At 44.2% G+C, this 22,196-nt stretch overlaps 2 protein-coding genes across 3 annotated transcripts; one reads left to right on the top strand and one right to left on the bottom strand.

Moving 5' to 3' along the window:
* Positions 1-2,017: 2,017 nt before the first annotated feature.
* On the top strand, positions 2,018-3,956 carry LOC133908844 (fra a 1-associated protein-like). Its single transcript, XM_062351022.1, has 2 exons — positions 2,018-2,304; positions 3,259-3,956. Exons 1-2 carry the CDS (start codon positions 2,090-2,092, stop codon positions 3,611-3,613), a joined length of 570 nt encoding a protein of 189 aa, XP_062207006.1. The 5' UTR covers positions 2,018-2,089; the 3' UTR covers positions 3,614-3,956.
* Positions 3,957-19,068: 15,112 nt separating this feature from the next.
* On the bottom strand, positions 19,069-21,214 carry LOC133908845 (protein BUNDLE SHEATH DEFECTIVE 2, chloroplastic). Of its 2 annotated transcripts, XM_062351023.1 has the most exons (4): positions 20,878-21,210; positions 20,737-20,773; positions 19,608-19,691; positions 19,069-19,279 (listed from the first exon to the last, which is right to left on the bottom strand). In XM_062351023.1, the coding sequence occupies exons 1-4, from the start codon at positions 21,169-21,171 to the stop codon at positions 19,227-19,229; spliced, it is 468 nt and encodes a 155-aa protein (XP_062207007.1). In that variant the 5' UTR covers positions 21,172-21,210; the 3' UTR covers positions 19,069-19,226. The 2 variants fall into 2 exon arrangements, with proteins under 2 accessions (XP_062207007.1, XP_062207008.1); XM_062351024.1 differs by lacking the exon at positions 19,608-19,691 and having other exon boundaries at positions 20,878-21,214.
* Positions 21,215-22,196: the final 982 nt, after the last annotated feature.

A 22,196-nucleotide genomic window follows, 5' to 3' on the forward strand; every position in this document is an offset into this window, starting at 1 on the left:
TGGTGAAGGGGATTTCTGCGCGGTGAATGACATGTGGGTCCCAGAGCAGATGAATTTTTTTTCTTTATTGCCACTAAATATATAATTTCTTTGTAGCTTAATCAGTTCTCCGTTCATAATGAAAGTTCTCCGTCACCAATCGAGTGTGAGTGTGGCTTTCATCCGTTGGATTTATAGTTGAATTCGTGATAGAGATATTTGTGGTATTGTGCTTACCTCTGAAGGATTATCATATTTTGGATCTCATCTAGCATATGCAATGTAAGAGTAAGCTTATTTATTTGGACGATTTGCAAATTTGCCATTGGTTTGTTTTGATTTTCCAAAATTACCATCGGAAAAACCCTAACTAGTATTTGTCATTGAAATCAACAGAAACCTATCTTTCCTGCCATTGGACTGATAGATTTGACTAACCCATTCGGTCCGTTGAAATGATATGGATGCTCTTACATTCAACGCTTGATGGTCCCCTTTGTTTTTGGTCGATGTCTTTCACGAACTCGACGATGACAGGGTCTAACATCTCGTGCTCGTCACACTCGCCCTCCTCCCACTATTTGATTGGCTCAGCCCGCCATGTCTCCTCATGCCTCTGGGCTCGCCACCCCTGTTGAACGTAGCTCCTCCTAAATGCTGAGCTCACCCCCTCCGTCGTGGATTTGTTGAGCTCCCTCCCTACACGCGGCTCCTCCTGAACGCCAACCTCACCCCCCCCCCCCCGTCACAGATCTGCTGAGCTTGCCCTCCCCTCCTCGGCTCCTCCCGCTTCAAGCTCACCAGCCCCTTCGTAGCTCCTTCCCATCGCTAAGCTTGCCATACGCGTCACGGATCCTCTCTCCTTTGGTCTCACCCACCCCGCCGTTGGCTCACTCGATGCACCTCCACCGTTGCTAATTTGCAAACTGCGAGGATTTCTCTGGGGTCGCACCCCTCTTGGCGGAGACGACTTCGGGCTTACAATGTGGTGGAGAGCGGGAGGCCAAGAGGGAGAGAGCGCCGCTGGTGGATTGGAGAGGACATGAAGAGAGGCAAAGAGCGTGGTGAGAGATGAGATGGAATGAGGAAACGAGTTGACTGAGGGGTACACTTGTATTTTCACGACGCTATGAGTTTCTACTATTGTTTTACCAATTTTTTCCTTGGCAACAGATAACGATAGGCAGCAAAAAGGCAAACCAATGGCAAACCTAATGAGTTTGCGCAAGTTTCTGTGGTATTTTTGCAGTCTGGGATTTGTGGTGGCAAATTTCTAGTTGGAAGTTGGCCCCAATGGCAAATTTCCAGTTTGTTCTATTCCTTTTATCTTTTTTTTTGTCAAGGGAAAGAGGAAATGTGTATTTTTACTATTGTTTCCTTATTTAAAATGATTTGAATCTGAACATAAAATTGTACTCCCTCTATTCCAAAATATAGGATGCGGCTTAATCTGACGTAGTCTTCAAAACCAAACTTTGACCGTTCATTTCTCATATTGTATATTGTTGATAGCAACAAAATCACACGCATAAGTAAAGTGCATTCAAATACAAATCCAACAGTATCATATTTGTATCATAAGTCCACATATTGTTAGATTAATTGTTATTCAAAGATTAGAAAGTTTGAATATTGAAATATGTGTGCGCCTTATAAAAAGAAATGGAGGGAGTATAAGTTATTAATTTTGCTTAAAGAATAATACTCCCTACCGTTAAAAATAAATATCGTCTGAGTCGTTTGCCATCAACATTTTTAACTTTGCCTACAAATTATTTTTATGCATTAAATTTGTATATGATATAAGTAGATTTATCTCGGAAATTAATTTTATAACCATATAACTTTGCTATATTTTAAAACATATTGTAGTAAAAAATAATAGTAAAAGATGTGTTTTAAGGATAGTACAAGTGTCGCTTCCTGCCATACACGCGTTGGATAGACAAAGCAGGCGCCTTCCACATCCTTCTAGAGCGACCCAGCCCACGCCGGTTTCCGACCTCTGGATTGCTCTCCAAGACAAGCCCAAACCTGCGCCTAGGAATAAGGCGCTGTGGGACGGCCCAAACCCGGATCAGACTTCGATTGCCCAAATCAATTCGGGCCCATGGGTTGGCGTTGGCACGACGAAGACGACAGCGGCGCCGGCGGCCGGGGCCTCGGCGCCGTCCCCGACCTCTCCGGCGGCCGCGGTGGCGAGGGGGCGCAGTGCGCCACGCGCCGGGTGGTGCAGTCGCGCTGCCACACGGAGGAGGTGGAGCCCGGCCGATTCGTCCGCAAGTGCGAGAAGACGGAGCAGCTCCTCCGCGACTGCGTCGGCAGGTATATTAGCCTGTGCCTCGCGCTTTTTCCTCGATCCGGTCTACTTTCCGGCAAGAATTGCTTCTGCAGACTATTATATGTGTTGGTAGTATTGATGTCACGTCGTCTGTGGAGTTGAATCGGTGGAGACTGTGATCGTACTATCTCAGTTTTTGGTATTACCGGGCCCTGTGAATCGATTTGCGTGAGGTGAGAGTGGATGATTTGATACGGGGATCAGGGCATGATTAATTTCAATAAGAGAGGAGAGTTTTGTGCAGGGGCAGGCTGATTAACTTTTTCTTAATACGGTTGTCCTGGTGGATTAGTGAGGTTTGTCTTTGTGGGGACATCTTGTGTGGAAGAGATATGTTACAGGCTTACAATTAGGGCTTTTGATGGCTATGGCTGCAATTTTAGGTGTCAATGCTTATGGGTTAAGTAAGTGTCTGACCGTTACATTGGGAGTTAGAACATTGTTGTTGGTAAACTTGGTGCTTAAGCCTGTATTCTTGTGTGTGTTGGACTGCCATGTTATATTTTACATCAGGTATAACGAGTGAAATGTTAAGAGTTGCTAAGTTTATGTTGCTATGTTGCTTGTTGGTCGAGGAAGTTATTATCTGCTTGTATGGTATGTCAGTTGGAAGAATGCATTGCTGTTATTACTCATCAATTATATATTATATATATACACGACATTTAATAATTGAGGTAGAAGCGTAGAACTTTAGAAAATCGCATCGAGTTAACATGTTTTCTTTTGCTTTCATTACATGCCTTCTATCAAAAAGAGATTAGTGACTGAATGAATCATAGTTTTTTGTATTGTTCTTTTCTTAACGACTGTGTTTTCATGTTACGTATATTGAGCATTACAAATTTTCTTCAAATCATTTTGCGATTTATTCATTGACAAGACATGTTATTTACAAATTTCTTATGGTTATCCCTGCATTCCTCACTTCTCCTTAGGCCCTCTGAGCTGGTGGAATCCAAAACTGAAAACACTGAAGAGGACATCACGGATGAAATCAAAAGTGGTTCGTTTTCGCTTGGCTTTCCAACAAAAGAGCCCTTTGCATTCCCAGGACTTCACAGTGACATAGAAGCCCTCGAGAAAGACTTCTTTGGGAGCCTTGGTAGCGTCCTGGATGAAGCTGAGCGGATGACCAACGATTTCTTCAAATCTTTTGGTTTTCCTTCCACCCATGACAGGGAGTCGAGACCGTTTCCTAGACAACCCTCAGAGAGGCATATTGAGGAAGGTACTGCAAAGGAGGAGGAGAGTGACTACTCAGAATTCAGCGGGCAGATTTCGGATGTCTAAGAAGCTGCAGTTAGTTGGCATGTGTTCTCAGGGGTGACTCCTGGGAAGTGGGAGCTATGCTTTACTGGATTTTGGGGTTCCTTATATGGTTTCTCTTTGGAACAGTGGCATATTTGCCTCTCGCAGGTGTAATTCAGCCTTTTCTCTTTGGAACGATTCTTCAATGTCGTAGTGGAGATAAAGAAGCAACTTACTGTTCTGTCAGAACAATTATCTGAAGGAAGGAAATGTTCGGTTTGCAGGGGCATTTCGTATAGTAGTAGTACTGTTTACAGACCTGCCAATTAAACATGTTCTCATTATGGCTCTAAGAATGAGTAATGTATGCTTTGTTTTCCGCTGAGGTTTGGTCATGAATTATAGCTACAAAGCTTCTTTGCATGCGGTTGTACCTTGCTTCGCCTGGAAGACGGGACACGTCCTGAAGGTCGAGGATGACGTTTTCACTAACCTATGTGCCAGTTCTTGTCTGTGTAAATTTAAGTTTGTAGCCATGGTAGGCGGATTTGGCATCCTCCTGCTCCGTTTTAGTAGCAAGAGGCAATTTGGTTCGTTCGAGTTACGCATGTACCCTGGAAGCGGATCTCCCCGCGTGTCCCGGCACTGCCGGCCCACGGTTTCTCCGAAACACGGCGCTCGGGCCTGTTTGGATTGATGGCAGCCCTGCCCATTTTTCAGCCGTTGACCACGCGCTGGCATTTCGTTTGGATCGTAGCCAAGGTTTGGCGCGCCATTGATCCCACGCGCGAGCTCAGTTCATTTTCACGGGCGGAAACACTGGCGGTCATTTCCTTCGTCAAAAATTTGGCTCGCCCTTATTTGGCGGGGCTGTCTGGGCGAAAACCAAACACGCCCGTCATCGGCATTATTATTGAGAATAAATACTACGTGATCAATTAGATGTCAACTGTAAGAGTTGTGTCTATCGAGAAGTGTTATCTCCTCAATAGACATGTTATCTAGTCGTGTCTATTCAATATGTATAAATATGTACACATTCTTATCAATGAATATATGATTTTCACTCTCTATTCTCTACTTTCTTTGTCTCTCTACAATTACTTGTAATACGCTATCAGCACACTCTGCGTTGAGTAGTCGAAGAAGAACTCCACGATCCCAGAGACTGAAGATGGTTCATGATAGAACAGAAGGTAAGCAACAATGAAGATTACTAATCTTACTCCCATGTTATTTTGCACACGCAGAAGGAAGAACAGGATCCCGATCCCTCACCAAGGCATCGCCCACAACCGAGGACGAACGATGACGATCAAAGCGATGAACCCTGGCCTCCTCTATTCAGAATGGCGACGGGGGACTGACCAGATATGGCGGCCGGCGGCGGCTGACGGCCCTCATGGCTGGCCGCACCTGGCTAGGTTTCTCAGGCCACACCTCCTACGGTGGTAGATTCGCTCGTTTTGGAGTCGGCGGTCACGATCCCCATCGAGATCCTCTGCCCTTCGATGATGCCCTCCTCGGCCCGACTCGACAACATGTCCTCAGGCGGTCGAGCCACCCTCTGGTGGTGGCGGCAGTGGCCTACCCAAGCCGCCAAGGCAGCGCCTCCCGTAGGTAGCCTACCCTTGCGGCCTCAGCCCGTGGCGACGCCCAACCCTCCACTCGGTGGTGTCGCCTCTACACTGTGGCAGCACTGCCCATCCTACGGCGTATCTCCTCCGTCGGCGCCCACCCTCCACCCACCCAGCGGTGCCACAAGGCCAGAGGTCTCCTCGTTGCTCCCCGCCATACAGGATACGGTACAACCGTCTCCATGGCGGCTCAACGGCACTAGAGGCAGCCCGAGAACAGGGGCAACCTCTTATCGTGTCTCCTCCGGTGTATCCAACCTCCGACAGGCCATTTGTCACGTCTCCTCTGGTGGCCTCACAGTGCCCGAGGCGGCCACACCATGATGGCAGCATGCTCGCATTTGCCTGGCCACATCGGTGGTGAGATCTGCTCGTGTCGACCTCGGCCCAGCAGCGGTGGCTCAGCCTGGCTTCCTGTGCCAAAGCTAGACGGTGGCCATTGGCTGGTGCCCCTGCCTTCTTCCACGGCGTCCCAGTCCGACAGCGTCGGGATACCAGCAATGCGGTGGCGGCTACAGGAGTCCGACCGGGGAGGAGGGGTGCAAAAAAACCTAACCTTGACCGCCACCCAACCCCATCCGTTTTATATGGATGTGTTTCCCTGATGAGCCGAATGGGCCTAAAGGCCTAATGGGTAGAATTCCAAGTTGCCTCGGCCTATTCGACATGCAATCAGAGGACAATGGTCATTTTACAGAAAAGACCTTGCATTTTTTTTGAAATTACATCATGAAATATACTGCACATTGTATTTTTACATTTAAACCCTTTGGTTTTAAATGTATTGCACTGTATTATATTTACATCATGTAAATACGCATTTCAGACTCTATTTTTCTAGAATTTGTGTAATGTTCAATGTGTTTGCCCTATGCAATCTCTGTAACATGCAATTATGTTTATGACCGCTTTAATTTTGTAATTGAGATTCATTTTCTCTCAAGATTATATATTAATTCACCTTAATTAAGTCCAAAGTGCTTTTATGCCCGATAATGCTTAATTCAAGTAGAATTAAAATGCAAAATTAAATTTTAAGTGATTACCTCAATTTGATATTTGTGAAACACAAGGTAATGGAATAATGTTATCTACTGTATATTTGTAAATTATCCACCATTACTGTGAGGTCTACATTTTGTCACCTTGACTTAATGACTACCTTCAATGTGTTTTTTTAAATATTTTACTTAGTATAATACAAGGTAATAGGAACATAGACATCTACTGATAACTGTCAGATTATGCTTCCTACTATTGCGAGATCTACACCACATTTGGTGGTTATTTTCAATGTGTTAGCTATATAATTTGAGGTCTACAGTATGTAATTCAAGTCTCAACTTGACTTTACAAAAATTTTGCATCATTATTATAACATTACCATGATGATTTTAATTTACTTATAGTAAATTAATCAAGTCTATGGTCAAATCCATATAGGATACAATGACCGGCAAAGAGTTTGATGAACTCGCACTCGATGGTCATAACTATCCAACATGGGCTATGGACATGAAGTTCAGCCTTGCGTCCCGCAGAATAGTAGCAGCACTCCAACCTACTCAAATGGGAGATCCAACCTCTACTAGATCAAGTAAAATATGGAGTTTTATATATAATAAGGCATCATATCCATCAGGATCTCAAATATGAGTATCTGATGGAAGATAACTCAAGCACTCTATGGCTAGCTCTTAAAAATATATATGAACAGTAGAAGGCAGCCATTCTACCCAATGTAAGTCATGAATAGATACATCTTCGAGTCCAGGACTTTAAATCTCTCGGGGAATACAATTGCGATGTGCATAAAATCTACTCAAAATTACATTTTTCCAAAAAAGAACCTACATATGCGGAAAATATTTATCTATTATGCTTCCCATTAATAGAATCTTACAACAACAATGCCACACAAGAGAAAACCAAGTTTATTCTAACTTAATCCATATATTACTTTAGGCCGAAAAGCATGATGAACTTCTTCTAAAGAATCATCATCACGTCCAATCGACGTTGCTCCTTTACCTGAAGTACATGCTAATGTCCAGAATAACAACAAGTTCGATGTCCCTTTTTAGACACTATAGCGAAAATAGCCCTATTATGCTATAATTGTGATTTTGGTGATTAATGGCAATATGGTAATTGGGACTAATATTTTTGTCAAAAATATATGTTAGTAGGTCTTATGGATGCAATACATAAAGAAGCCACCATAGCTAGGGCAAAGTTTGGTTAAATTGGAGAAGTCCTAGGAAAAATGTACCCACGAGATAGTCCGGTGTTGGAAGAATTGTATGCACCGGAGTTTTGTGTCCAAAGGAAGCTTTACCTTACCAGATGGTCCGGTGTTAAATGGGCAGAAGCAGCAGAGCATTGTTGACAAAGAGGAGAATGCAGATGGCTTCACCAAATGGTCTGGTGATCGCCAGAGGATCACACCGGACTAATTCTTGCAGAGAAGAATCTAAGCACAGAAGAACGAAGATCAACTCACCAGAAAGTTCGGTGCCTGTGTTGTACACATCGATTGCTTCACACCGGAGTATTTCCTGCAAAAGCATTTTCAAGAGTTGAAGATCGAATAATACCTCACCGGATAGTCCGATGATAGGTGATGTGTACACCGGAGGCTTACACTGGAGCAATTTACACAAAGAGGTTGCAGAGGCTTGAATGGTTCAAATGTACTCACCGTATAGTCTGGTGATGGAGATGATATATATACCAGAGTGTCCAGTGTTCAGGATGATTTTGAGTGGAATCCAGTGGCTAGATTCTGATGGTGTACTCATCGGATTATCTGATGATTGTACTACTGTTGTCACCAGATAATCCGGTGTTAAAAGCTTTACTGAGCCATTAGGTTAACGATTAGTGTGCGAGTTTGAGGCTATAAATACCCCTCCACTCAGTTATTTAAAGGTGTGGTTGTCCAGAGAAACACATATACACTTGAGAAGACATCTAAGTCACTAAAGTGCTTAAAGTGATCATTCAAGGCAACTAAGCACAAGATTACTTAGTGATTAGTGTTTTTAGGCATAGAGAGAGTGTTGCTAGGTGATTGCTGACTAGAGAATGGATCAAGGAGCAATCCTAGCTTGTAACAAGTGGCACGCCGACACCTTAGAGTCTTGGTGACTCATCGCCAATTTGAGCCAGAGTTGCTCAACGTTGTTGACTCTCCGACTTGGTGTGGAGCGACGGCAAGACACGTGCACAGGGATGCAGAGGCCCTTGCCTTGGTGGATCAAGCTCCGAAGTTATCACGACAGCAAATTACCGAAAGAGAGGCTAGCAGTGAGGCCTTACCTTTGTAGCTTGGTGGCTCATATGGTTTGAGGCCTTGCCTTGATAGCTTGGTGTCTCAAGAGCCGTGACCGGGTGCCGACCGGAAGCATATCCTTAGTGGAGCTCCAACATGAACTAGAGATAGCATTAATGCTATCGATACCACGGGATAAAAATCCCTTATGCCGAGTTTATCTCTCTACCTTATTTACGTTTTCACGTTTACATTATTGCAATTTACCTTGCTAGAGTAGGTTGCAATTCTTTTGAGCGATAGAGTAGACACATTAGATAAACTTAGAGTACATTTAGATAAAAACTGAGATAGGTTTATCTCGTGAAGTTTTTGGAGCCAATTTGATTTAGGTTTTTAAGTGTTCTAATTCACCCACTCTTAGGACGTCACCAATCCATATAGACGTCATCCAAAGAACTTCAATGGTAAACACAAACACAACAAAAAGCAGAAACCCTATGCTCCAAATCAAACATTTAATTGATCTATATTTGTAATCTATGGGACGTAACCGACCTACTCGAGAAATAAGATATGAAGCATACTTCAATCTTATAAACTGACTCTACCAAGAAGGCTTGTTGTTCACAACAAGTTCTACAAAAACCAGGTAACAACCAGACTCTTCTGTAGCCCGAAGATCTCATGAACACGAAAAACATATTTTTCAAATTTTCTTCAAAAACATATTCATGCCACCGATACCTCATTTACGTTTCCTCGTTTACATTCTTGCAATTTAACTTTTTAGATAGGTTGCAAGTGCTTTGATTGATAGAGTAGACACACTAGATAAACCTAGAGCACATATAGATACAAATTGATATATGTTTATATTGTGTAGTTTTTAGAGCCGAATAGTTTCTAAGTGTCCTAATTAACCCCCCATCCTCTCTCTTAAGACGTCACTGATCCCTTCACGGGGTGACCAGCCCCGGTGAAGGACTGCCTCGCTGTAGTAAGGGTTGAAGAGGAAGTCAAGGTCGAAGACGTCCTCGACGGGTCAGCAGTAAAAGTTGGCCATTCCGGTGGCTACGGCGGTTCGATGTAGGTGGCGGACGGGCGTGCCAGGATATGAGCCAACGCTCGTGGTCCTGTCGTAACGTCCGAGGACAAACTACAGCTCATTGATCGGAAGACCTTGGCCACATTTCGGATAATCTAGCCTACCGCCACGCTCATCTTGGCCCTACGGACCTCACCACCACTATCAAGCCGTAGTTTTGACGCATGTGGCTCAACATCAATTTGGTGCAGTATGTCCCTCTAAAAAGCAAAGCATCATTTAATTACATTTTTTTTTTACAATCTATTGTAGTAAATGAGGACTCGCATAGTGTTATTCGTACCTCAAGAGAACGCACCTGGTCCCTATGCATTGAGTGCGTGTCGTGCATGTCCGCCACGTGCTGTGGAAGCTCGACCGGTGTGTATGTGACCTAGATCTGCGTCCAAGGCACGAACCACGAGAGGTACTCCACGTACGCCTCCTCAGAGTGTGGTCGGTCCTCGTCCACGAAGTGTTCCATAGATTGGTCCCATTCGTCAACCCACCGCTGCACACGTGACATAAACACGCTCGTGGAATGAGCCCCCCTCCACGTAAACCTGCAAAAGCATATATACGTGAAAACAGATGTAGATGTGGGTCATATGAAAATCTAATTACAACGGTACGCATATGTGTATGTTGATAGGCACCGGCCTAGTCACCTGTAGTGGGACCTCCTGGAACTTCCTAAGCTGCCACATCACGCAAGGCGGTGGGTACTCCTCGACGTAGATGTCGAAGACAAGGGCACAAATTGTGAGCCAGTACTCCTGATCACGTAAGCAGAGCACTGAAAGTAATAGCGGAGCGTGTCAATGTGCCTTAGCCTCCGTGTACGGCCTCCAAAGGACACAGTCCATCGTTAGCTCATCGAACTGGTGAACAAAGTTTGGGTACGTGCGGTGTGTATTCACGCTGGACCAACTCAGCTATGCAACCAAACTAGTAGGAGAAACGAAAAAGGAAGTAATGAACATAAACGTACACAAGTAGCATAACACTTACCCTACATCTGCACCACAAAGACCCCATGGTTGGGCCATCGACGCCGTTCGCTACAAACTGGTACGCGCTATTATCGGCAACAGCCCTGCCGATGGTGATGCGCTCGTACGACCACATCTGAAGCTGCAGGGGACACCCGGTGAGAATGTCAGTCTTCGTGCAGTCGTCTCACAAATCGCGGCGCACACACCCAGCACAGTTGAAGCCCAGTTGTACTGTGAGACCTCACCCGTGTCAGCGTTTGCAACCTCTCTAGAGTAGGGAATCATGCTCCTCGAGACCATGTTGCCTTGGATCTCGGTGAACATGACCCACCTGAACAATCACAAGAGGTACGCCTCTAGGTGGCAGGAGACATCCTCATCGCCAGCCTGTGGGTGGATGTTGTCTGCCTGTAAAAAAAAGGAACAAGTACCAATATCTTCATCTGTTAGTGATGTAAAGGAGATACGAATACAATACAAGACATATGTACAACAAACTAAACAAGAAAGGCCTTCGTTAGGTTGTGCTTCTTGGTCCCTGGAAAAGACCTGAACAGGGTTACGCCATCCCTCCGTTCAACGACGAAGAAGCGGTGTCACATCCCAAATCCGTAATCACATAATTAAACATAATTATGCTTCTTAAGCATTATGTTTAATTTCGTGTGATTTTGTTTTGTAACTCTCGAGCAATCCGTTTGAAGTCATTCAAATGAGAGAAACTAATCCGAGAGAGAAAAGAATAGAAATCGCATTGAAAATACCTCCTTTCTCTAGCACGTGGGGCCCACATGTGGGCCAACCACCCCTCACTCACTCCCTTGGGGCAATCCCCACCTGCTCTCTCTCTCCTCCTCCTCACTCCTCCTGTGCCCCACCCGAGCAGCACAACTGCTGCTGCCTCTCTCTCACTCCCTCTCAAGCTCTCTCTCTCCCTTGGATTTCTCTCTCTAGGAGCAAGATCAAGGTACGCATGTGGTATCTACGCGATCACGAGCTCGTAAGCTATCCATCCCTCAAATTCGTTTTTGTTTTCTCAAAGGATTCAAGCCAATTTTGTTGTCTATTGGTGTTTAGGGTTGAAACGTGATATTTCTTCGTCTCCTGGGCGATTTCCTCCATTTCCTCTATCACCTGACGATCACCTAACTCCACAACCATCTTGGGTAAGCCCCTTAGGTTTCCCATTTTAAGAATGCATGATTTGGTTGATCGATTTTGAGTTTGGAGCTTAGGCTATAAAGTTATAGTGTTCTTGAGCTTTTGGGTGAATTAAAGGATTTGGATGAGTTTTGAGTTAGGAATTGAGTTGCTAGGTTGATGAGTGAATTCTAGACCCTATGAATTATCCCAAACATGTTCCCTTTTGATTTGAAGAGGCTCCCAAATCAAACCAGCCAATTTTTACCCTCAAAATAGCTGTTCTGGAGGAACCCGAAATATCCAGGTCGCAACCCGGAGGATCCGGGCGACCCCAGCCAAAAATGACAGAGAACCCCCTCCCGGAGGGTCATCCGGAGACTCCGGTACCCAGAGTGTCCGGATCAACCCGGGGTATCCGGACGGTCACAGCCGAAGATGACAGAGGACCCCTGCTCGGAGGGTCACCCGGAGACTCCGGAACCCAGAGTGTCCGGCCCAACCCGGATAATCCGGATTTGCTGTTCATCACACTTTTTCCTTTGTGCTGATAGCTTGTAAAATTCATAGCTAATTCATACGAGCTCCAAAACTTATGGAATCAAGCCTCCTCTACATATTAAAAATGTCCCCATCCATTAAATAGTTAATTAAATTTCTAAGATTAATTAATTAGGTTGAGGCTTCATTAATTCACCATTAATTCTCTATAAGTCCAAAATTAGCGAAACCAATTTTACTAGTCTCCTTATGACTTGTTCTAACTAGGAAAGATATTTTCATACTTTATATGATATATTTTATAGAAATTCATCATATGCATATTGTAGCATGCATTATTGCATTTCACTCATGCTCATCATTGCGTGCGCTTTTCTTTAGTGAACAAGGAGCTGAAGCATGATACGATCATGGTTGAAGACAACACTAATCTTTCGAATTTCTGCGAGTGTTGCGTGGGTAATTATAGGCAACCACCTAAGCAGCATGGCATGCAACTAAGAATATTGCACATTTGTTCAATTGAATAAAGTCTAAAATTTATGAACTATGCTTATGTATGTTTGCATGTGTCGAGTCAAGATCGGGTACAAATGGGTAGATCCTATGTTGAATGCATTACTTCTACCTTGAATTGTTGTTCATCCTTTCCTTGTCGCCTTGAGTATGTTGTTAGTGTCTAGATTACAAGTTAAATCGAAATGCTTAGAAATGCATAAGTCATTCGGTAGAAGTCGAGCGGTGAATTGTTTCATCGTTCGCGAGCATAGGCGTTATTTACTTTCATAATGATCACAATGTTGGATATGGGTTGATGATGGTTGGATGAATGGTGAGTATGAGACGAGATGTGGGCGGTGCTAGGGGTGTTATCTACTCCGGAGGAAAGTCCTGGGGGCAGGTCGGGAGAGGATCCGAGACACCGTAGACTGCTTGCATCGTTTAGTCACCGATCATCGGTGTAGTCGGCTTTAGCACTTATCTTACTCACCACATGCCGATCTAATGGTAAGACGAGCTGAATACCTCTGTACATATGATCATTTGGGCGTGAACATCGACGGTGTGAGCGGCGGGCTTGTAAGAGGTGCTAATTTGCTTCGGGAGTAGTTCTAGTACATCCACGCTGAGCGATGCATCATCCAAATGGTTGGGGCTTATTGGGATCTGTGTGTTCATGCAAGCCGTATGGTCCTCAAGTCGTGTGAGTCCAGGAGTATCCCTGCAGGGTATAAAAATATTTCAAAATGTCGCGCTCTCAGTCATGAGCATGCTTTTGTCCATCTGCATCGGTCGTAGAGTTTTCGCTTGTGGTTGATGGTTGGATATGTGGGAGATGGTTGAGTTGGTCTTTGTTACATGTATGTTCATAATTGTTCTAGTTATTTATGTTCAGTTGGTTATGGCAGGGAAGAGTTATGTTGTGGTTGGATAAGTTAGTTACTCACACATATGTGTCTAGGTTACTTACCACTTATATTTAACTTAACCATGTGGCTTTCCTTGCTTATGGCTCAATGCATAATCCTTGAAGTTGAGCTATGTATATGTGCTTTATATGGTTTAAGTCTTGAGAGTAACTTCGTACTCATGCATGCATTTTCAGGTGCTATCGGTGAGGAAGAGCCGGTGTTTGGCTACTTCATGCCTGTCATTCTGGGTGGCGAGCAAGAGTAGTTCATCCTACTCTTGAAGGTCATGCTTTTTGGGTAGAGCCTAAGGGCATGTGGCTCCACTCTTTTTTGTTGTATAGATTTATGTTTCTGCTGCGTAAATGTTGTTGTTTTTTTGATGTAAATTGTTGGAAATGATTGCATGTTAAAGACTTGTAATATAAATGTTAATTACTTGCTCTTTCTAAAGCTATGTTGTGATGCTAAATGTTGGAAGGTATGTGTTCCGATCTTGGGCACAAAACACGTGCTGGGACTACCGAGATGATATTCTGGTTAATCATCGAGGTTGCGATTATGAATAATGATCCTCCTGGTGATTAATTAGAATATTATTTGGACGGTTCCTCACAAGCGGGCTAGCATCTTGTCGTGCCAGCCCACGCCAATGTCCCTAGCCCCAATAGCGGCATCCGTGCAAGACAGGCCCATCATGAGCGAGACGTCCTCGAGCTTGGGTACCATCTCACCGCACAGGAGGTTGAACGTGTGCATCTCGAAAGGGCTCCTGTCGACGAGGGCCGCAAAGAGGACCCTGTCGTAGCTGAAATGCGTCGCCGCCTCTGAGGCCCCCACCAACGCGTCCACCTCCACCAGCCGGCACAGCGGAAGTAGGCCAGCAGTATGCAACCTGCAAACATAATACAGTTAGAGACGAATACGATTGGTATAAAATGTTAAATTCAAAATGGACAAACCTCGGGATCTAGCGCTCGTCAATCCTCATGAGCTCATCTGGCACACGAACTCATAGTATCAGGAGCTCATCAGCCTGCACCACGGTGCAGTATGAATGGTGCCTAACGTCAAGCTCAAAGTTAAGCAACTCTAGGTGCGTCATACCTGCATGTTTACAAGTTATATACATTTATATATGCAAAGCAAACATAGAGTAAGATTTATGGGGATTGAATAAGTAAACGTCCAACATATAATATGATATAATAGATTGTTCAAATCGTACATAAATGTGTGAACAAATCACAATCTAACATGTTACAACTTCACACATAGTGATAGTCTCAGTACTAAAATAGTAAAGTATAATGTTGTGCACATAAATATCCATCACACCATGAATTACAACATTAATCAAACTCAATGAGCTGACTAATGACCCCGAGGACATCTCCCATCTGCACCAGACCCGGAAGGACCTACTTCTACAGGATTCACACTTGGGACACCAACAGTGCATCTCTTGTAAGTGTGTCCTGTTCCGTTGCACTTACTGCACAATTTCACACGACGCCCAGCTTCTGCTTCATCCATATCATTACGGAGCCTCGCAGTACTAGGTCATCCCTTCTTCTACTTCATCTTGTCGGGATCAGGGATGAATACACAATCGGGCCCAGGTTCCTTCGTGAAAGAACCATAAATCCCGAAACCGTAGACCTCATGGTTCCAGTTGATGAACAAAGCTTCCTTCTTGAAGTACTCAAAGATGTACTTCCGAGTCCTTATACCCGCACAGCACACGCGACAATCACATTGGAGCATGGCTTCTATAGTAGCATCAGCTTGTAGTTGCAAACACACCTATCATCGAAGATGATACACTTGTGGATAGCCCTATCATGCTTGCCCCCTCTGATTCCTTTATCCCTGCATAGAATTTCGTATCTGGGTTGTGCAGTTCGCATGATCTTCACCCGATGCATATTTGCCTTCTCCACCTTGTCTTCCATGTATTTAGTCATCTTTGTCCTATAAATCAAATGAGAATCATTCAGCGTCGTGTGCGCTACCTCATAGCAGTCCCTGAAATACCTATATGTCCCTTGAAGTATGAACTCTACAATCTGTACCAGCAGCAACCCCCCCCCCCCCCACACACACACACACCTTTCATCATCCAGTTGTAAACCTCTGCTAAATTTATAGTCATAATGCTATACCTAGCCCCGTTTGTATCGTAGAGAAGAGCCCACTTCTACTTCAGCTCATTCTCAATCCACACGCTAAATGACCTGGTGGATGACCTGGTTCTCCGCGTGATGCTAGCTTCATTGTCCATTGGCAGGGACTCAAGAGATACTGGTTCGTCCTCTGGTTTGCTCATGGGTCTCCCTGCACGCTCATGTGTTTGCTTCTTCGTTGGCTCATCTAGTGTCTCCTAAAGAGCATCAAACTTCTGCTATTGGTTCTGACTACACAGTCTCTTAAACATGTTTATGAGGTTATTGTTCTTGAATTGACGTAAAAAGTTTGTACCCAAATACCTTATGCACCACCTACTCTGCAGATCTGGCCACACAAGTCCAATCAAGTCATCGTCTGTTCCATTTTGCAAATTAAGCCATCATCTGTTCCATTTTGCAGATCCTTAATTACCGCGAGCATCCCAGCATGCCAATCATGTATAAGGCACACGTTCAACCGAGCATCAACAATTATCATCCTCACACGGTATAAGAATCAATACCAACTATTGGTGTTCTCACTCTCCATAAATGCAAATATCAACAATAGAACTTGGTTGTTCCCGTCAACCCCAATAGCAGCCAAGATATGTCTCGTGTACTTACTGGTAAGAAAAATATCATCGATGCACAGGATGGACCGACCATGCTTGAAAGCTTTGATACATGCTCCTAATACAAAGAAAGATCACGTCAGGACGTACTTACTAGGTTTTGACAACAACAAGTACTTATCAATGTCGTAATATGTAATCGGGTTTCTTTTAGCAATGGTCTGCAACACATATGACATATTATCATATGACATTTTGTATGTCCCGAACCTCATCTTAATTGCTTTCCTATTTGCCATTCATGCATTATTGTAGCTGATAATGTACTTGTACTCCTCCTTAATTTGCCTGATTATGGACTTTGCTTTGTAGTTCAGGTTGTTCACAATCTGTGCGTATATCACATTGGCGACAAAGGCTGAGGTGATGCAAGTGTGGTCCATCATGCAAGTGTGGTCAACAACAATCAACACCTCCTAATAGTTAACCTACTTCCCCTTGAAGTCGTGCACTCACAACGAGCAACCCGTCTTCACACACTTGACATCATATTCCTTCTTGCTTGACTTCACAACATAAAACTAACATCGAAGCGATGTCGCTCATTGAGTCACTGCATACTTCATGGCACTAGTAGGATACCTAGCACCTAGGTTACCTCATTCTGCGTATACTCTCCAGCCACTTAATTCCCCTCATTCACCACAAGATTGTTAAAGTTGAGATTGTTTCAATCCGCGAGAACAGAAGCATCATCATCATCATCATTCATCTACCTGAAGATCATCCCTCTCCATCTGTTTAATTAGATAAGAGATTTGTTCTCGCTCGTCTACCTCACCGGTCAGTTCAGTTAGATACTCCAATGAATGTGTACCATTCGGATCGACATCATCCTCATATTCTTCCTCATCACCCTCCTCCACATATCCCTCACCCTGCATCTCCCCTACTGCCTCATTATTCTTCCATCGGCTCCATTGATCTTACTCCAACCTAAAGAATACACTGTCTTGCTCAATGTGCAAGGGATCATTCTATAAACTTGGTCTTGGAAAGCCTATCAAGAGTAGCTCGGCATCGGGAATCTACGAAGGAAGAATACCCCTTTAAAACAACATAGGAGGCCAACCTCTGTGCACAATACAGGTACCTCTTTCACACAGAATCTTTCCCGAGCGGGCATATATCCTAGTACACACCATCTCTCACTCAGTTGCCCACAATGCTAATGGTCATCTATTGAACCTCGGAACCTATTTTGAAACCCCGCATCAGTCAGGCGTATAAATGTCCGACATTTTTGTGCATAGGTCTCGAGATACCCTTATCCATTGAGTGAAATACGGACATTACTACCCTTTTCATACCATAATATTTCACTATCCCCACAAAAAATCATAAACTGCCACATATCCGACACACCTAGCAACCATCGACAAAAACAATAATATTATTGCGACACAATAGAAATAATTATGTAAAATTATATCTACAATAGAAAATTTATTATAAATATAGCACAACATGTAATCTATACTGCAATAAAATATTTCTAAATCGCTACAACAAACACCTCTAAGTCATACATCTATCAAACCAATTATGACTACACTATGTTCAAATCATACATCTATTACCTAACATTGTCTAAATACTATATTTAATTGCTAAAAAATACGTATAAAAATGATCTAATCGCTAAACTATATCTAACCCTAATTCTAAAACTAGATCTACATTCTAACCTACGTCTAGTAACTATCTTACCAGATTTGTAAAAAAATTCTAGATCTAGCATGTAGCCTATATCAAAACCTAGCGCTAGTGTTTATACTACCGGGTTTGTAAAAAAATCAGAGAAAAAAGAATAGCTCTTTCCTCCGGCAGGGCTTCGCCATACAATTTTTCCATATCCCCTTTCCTCTTCTCTGTGTTGGTGTGAAATAAGCGGCTGACATCGACAGGGTTGGCACGCCATATTAAATACCCAAAAGATTCCGCCTATTCAACGGGCAAAACCTTCTAGGTGGGTCTGTCCAGTGCCACAGCCACGGAGGTCTCGCTGAACGGACGAGATGTTCCTCTCTCTGGTTATTTAATACACTAAGCATCATGACCCACAAGAACAAGATCAAGTTCTAACACACTGAACGAATAAAATATTTCTCTCTCCGATGTACTGAAACTTACAAATTCTCGTCCGTTCAACGGATACGATATTAACCTACATATGCAAGTTTTTAGACGAACATATATTTTTAAAAATTATATATATAAACACCACCCCCAACAACCCACCACACGCGTCCGCGAGCCCCGCGCGCATCAACGCACAGCGCGGGCGCTACCCCCTACCCATCGTGCGCACCATGCCACCATCTGACGGGGCGCGCGGGCGCTGCCCCCCAACTCCAGCCCAGCCCACGCACCGCACGCGGCCTCACGCTGTGAGCAGCCTCACCGTTACGGCGGCTGATGCTTGAGCTGCACGCGTCGTGCGGCCTGCACAAAGCCTTTGCCAAAGACAGCGGATCATCGTTAGGTAGCGGCTGCTGCCTTTGCCAGAGAACGGATCCTTCAGAAATATCGCCTGGTGTGACGGTGGTGCCAGGCCGCCAGCCATTGGTGTAGCGTGCCCAGTCAATCAATCTCTCGCACAAACACGAAATCCTCTATGAACAATCTGACCACAGAGAAGAAGCGTACCATCGATGGACTGCAGATAGTTAAACATCTGAAGATTGTAGATCAGCTCTACATCATGCTCATCTACACTTGAACAAATTGACGGCATAGTATATATCTATATCTGTATAAAACCCCAGTTTCAGATGTAAAACTGCACATAATACTAGCTTAACTAGGGCTACAACCTCTTAGAGTATCCGGAACCAGCACACTTCTTGCAAAGTATCAGCCCTGCGTGAAAGATGCAGAAAGTCAGAGCAGATACATAAAGAATATCCATTGCATCCCTAACTTCAATTTTTTGTTTTAAAAAAAAAACCCAACCATGGGGAGAGAGAGGTCCCCTGGTTTTGTTCTAAGGTAGGCGAGTACTAAACCCTGCCTAGTCAGGAAACTCGTTGAAACCATTTCTTAGGGAGGTACCCACACGACATGCGAGCATCCAGGTTCGAGTCCAAGTGGGCGGCTCCTCAATTGGAGGCTCTATATTGCTTGGTTCTCCCTAACTCAATTTCAGATTTGCAGATTAAACAGATATGAGATAAGGGAACAAGATGACCTGCTCCTCTGCATACACGGCACTCGACTACTCCACTTTCTACCTTCATTTTGCCATCATTGCAAAAGACACACTTCGTGCCTCCTAGTTAGCAACATAAAAGAACTGTTAGGATACTATACATGGACAGAATGTTAAACATGTAACTACAAATTGATGTCAATGAACTACATTTACTGAATAATGCAAATTAATCATTTGTCCAACAGTAAAATTTATGTGTGTTGAAGTGATGAAAAAGGTCTTCATCTGTCTTTTTTTTATCACTAGAGTGATGGTGTAGTAAATATGCACGCTTATACGGATAGGATAATAATTCCCCGATGATAAGAAAATGCTCAAATGACTTTGCCAGCAATTTTATGGAATCGCTATAAGTTCAAACATTATAACTCCTATGATGGCATGACACCACACCCAATTAATAATTTCCAGGGCCATACTACTAGCCATAACCTTCAATGTATGTAAAAGAATTGCATGTAACTATCGCTAAGTCCCTAGATATGTTGGGGGACCGAAACTACCAAGAAATACATCCAAGCAAATCACTGATCCCATCTGAGGTACATAAGCATCTAAACATATTGTGCTAGCAGCACAAATAGAATAACTCACAAATTAAAGTCACTCGCAAACGCCTCACTAAGTGTCTACACAGAAACATGGCAATCAGCTAGCTAGTGATGCATTCTCACTGAGGATGATACGAAGAAAGGAACTGACTAAACCTCTACCTTAACATGCGCCATGGAGGATCCCAATTACTAGGTTAACTTTTACAGATGAACTACCCGCCCGTTAGCAAGCGGATAGACCTAGATAGGGATTAAAATCTTGCCAAAATTTTAGGGGAGGGGAACAAAATATCTAACTACAGAATTTTCTTTCACCGGTACGTGGGACTCACAGAGCGTGGGACGAAAAAATGACTGAAATTTTGCGAATTTTGGTCTTTTCACCTGTGAACGAAAAAAATTGTAAAACGAAAATGAAATCCATGGGCCTAGGTATGTACTCTAGTTTCAGGCTTTGGAATAATCATACAGCAGTGCATCTCAGGAGGCTAACAATTATATAACTATCATTTGCAAGCGAACGAAGAGCACAGGGAGAAACTGCAAATTACCATTTCCAGCGCACCTGTCGCACGGCTCCGGGTCCCCCTGAAACGAGACAGCAGAGAAATCACAAGTTCACAACCCGTAACAGAGACCAGCAGCCTGCCATTCAGCAAGAAGATAGAACAGGCAGCGGGAACGGCGGAAACCTTGAGGCCGAGAATGAGGGACAGGGAAATCGCTGAGACCACGGCAGCGGCGATGATGATCGTCTGCGTGTCGACTGGCCTGAGCAGGTCGCCACCGTAGGCGGCCGCAGCGAGGGCCCGCGGCGGAGAAGAAGAGGCGACGGAGGACGCGAGCGTGGTGGGAGGCGCGACGCCGTGATGCTTCCTGGAGGGGAAGGACGGCGGGGCGGTAGAGGAGAGGCGGAAGGAGGCGGAGCAGCGGCAGGAGCCGGCGGGGCAGAGAAGGGAAGCCATGGGAGGAGGATTGGGGGCCATGCGGTGACGTGGCAGCGATAGGAGAACGTTGTTCGGATTTTTTTTTTCCTTCCAAGCCCTCGCCTTCTCTTGATTTCACTTATCACCCCACCGTTTCATAATATTTTTTGGATGATCTTGTTTTGAAACCACTGCTACCGAGTGTAATCTAGTGATCTCTCGAGAGAATAATTGTAAAGAAGACATAATTTAAGAAAAAACTGTTTATTATTTATTCATCTGTGTTTAAAATGAATAATTACTCTCTCTATATATAGTGTCAAAACTCTAAAAAAAATTAAGTGGTGCACATTAGGCCAAACTGCTGCCAGCCGGGCTAGCCGACTTGATGTGCCATCCTAGTGAGACTCCAGCATGTCGCATGTCCTCTTTTCTTTTGCAAAAAAAACCCCAATCCAAACAATCGAACGTATTGTACTTGTACGTATTTGTATGCGCCGCATGTAGATACGATCTCCTAATTGGTTCCTTCTGTGTCTTTCAGTTTGTCGAGGGTAACGGAAGAAGCGTCGATGTCAAGTTTGTTCCGGCAAGCACCAGCTAGGATGGTCTGCTCAGCCTCGAAGAACTGGCAGCAGGCCACTTGTGGTCAATCTGCAGGCGGTTTATGGCGTGCAAGAAGAACGATGGGAAGGCGAAAAAGAGGATGGTGATGACCCATGTGATGGTTGAGATTCAAGTGTCGACCGACTCTTCCCTTATCAATGTGAGTCTAGTTCGGCTATCCGTTGCGGTTTCTCAATTTAGTGTTGGTTTGCATTATTTGGTGTAGGGGAGTGGTGTGGATTAAGGTTTAATGTAGGGGCGATGGAAATGTCGTCTAACTTGATCGCATTAGTAAATGGTGTTGGCAGGCTGGCAGCATCGAAGGAATTTCTCGGTACACACACATCGGAGAGGGAGGGGGAGGTTCAGCAAATTTGATCCAGCATCACGCTTCCGAAAGTTCACCATTCAGCTCTTGAACTTGTCAACCAGCTCGTCCATCTTCTCCCTCGTCTGCTTCTACATCTATGGGTGTCCGC

Source organism: Phragmites australis, chromosome 2 (assembly GCF_958298935.1).
Source record: "Phragmites australis chromosome 2, lpPhrAust1.1, whole genome shotgun sequence".
Taxonomy (NCBI): Eukaryota; Viridiplantae; Streptophyta; class Magnoliopsida; order Poales; family Poaceae; genus Phragmites; species Phragmites australis.

Bases quoted from the DNA above. Each gene is read 5' to 3' on its own strand.
- LOC133908844 (XM_062351022.1), top strand. From the start codon at position 2,090: ATGGGTTGGCGTTGGCACGACGAAGACGACAGCGGCGCCGGCGGCCGG. The intron at 2,305-3,258 runs GTATATTAGCCT...ACTTCTCCTTAG, and splicing joins CTCCGCGACTGCGTCGGCAG to GCCCTCTGAGCTGGTGGAAT.
- LOC133908845 (XM_062351023.1), bottom strand. From the start codon at position 21,171: ATGGCCCCCAATCCTCCTCCCATGGCTTCCCTTCTCTGCCCCGCCGGC. The intron at 20,774-20,877 runs GTTTCCGCCGTT...GTCTCGTTTCAG, and splicing joins CCCTCATTCTCGGCCTCAAG to GGGGACCCGGAGCCGTGCGA. The intron at 19,280-19,607 runs GTCATCTTGTTC...TCTTTCACGCAG, and splicing joins CCGTGTATGCAGAGGAGCAG to GGCTGATACTTTGCAAGAAG.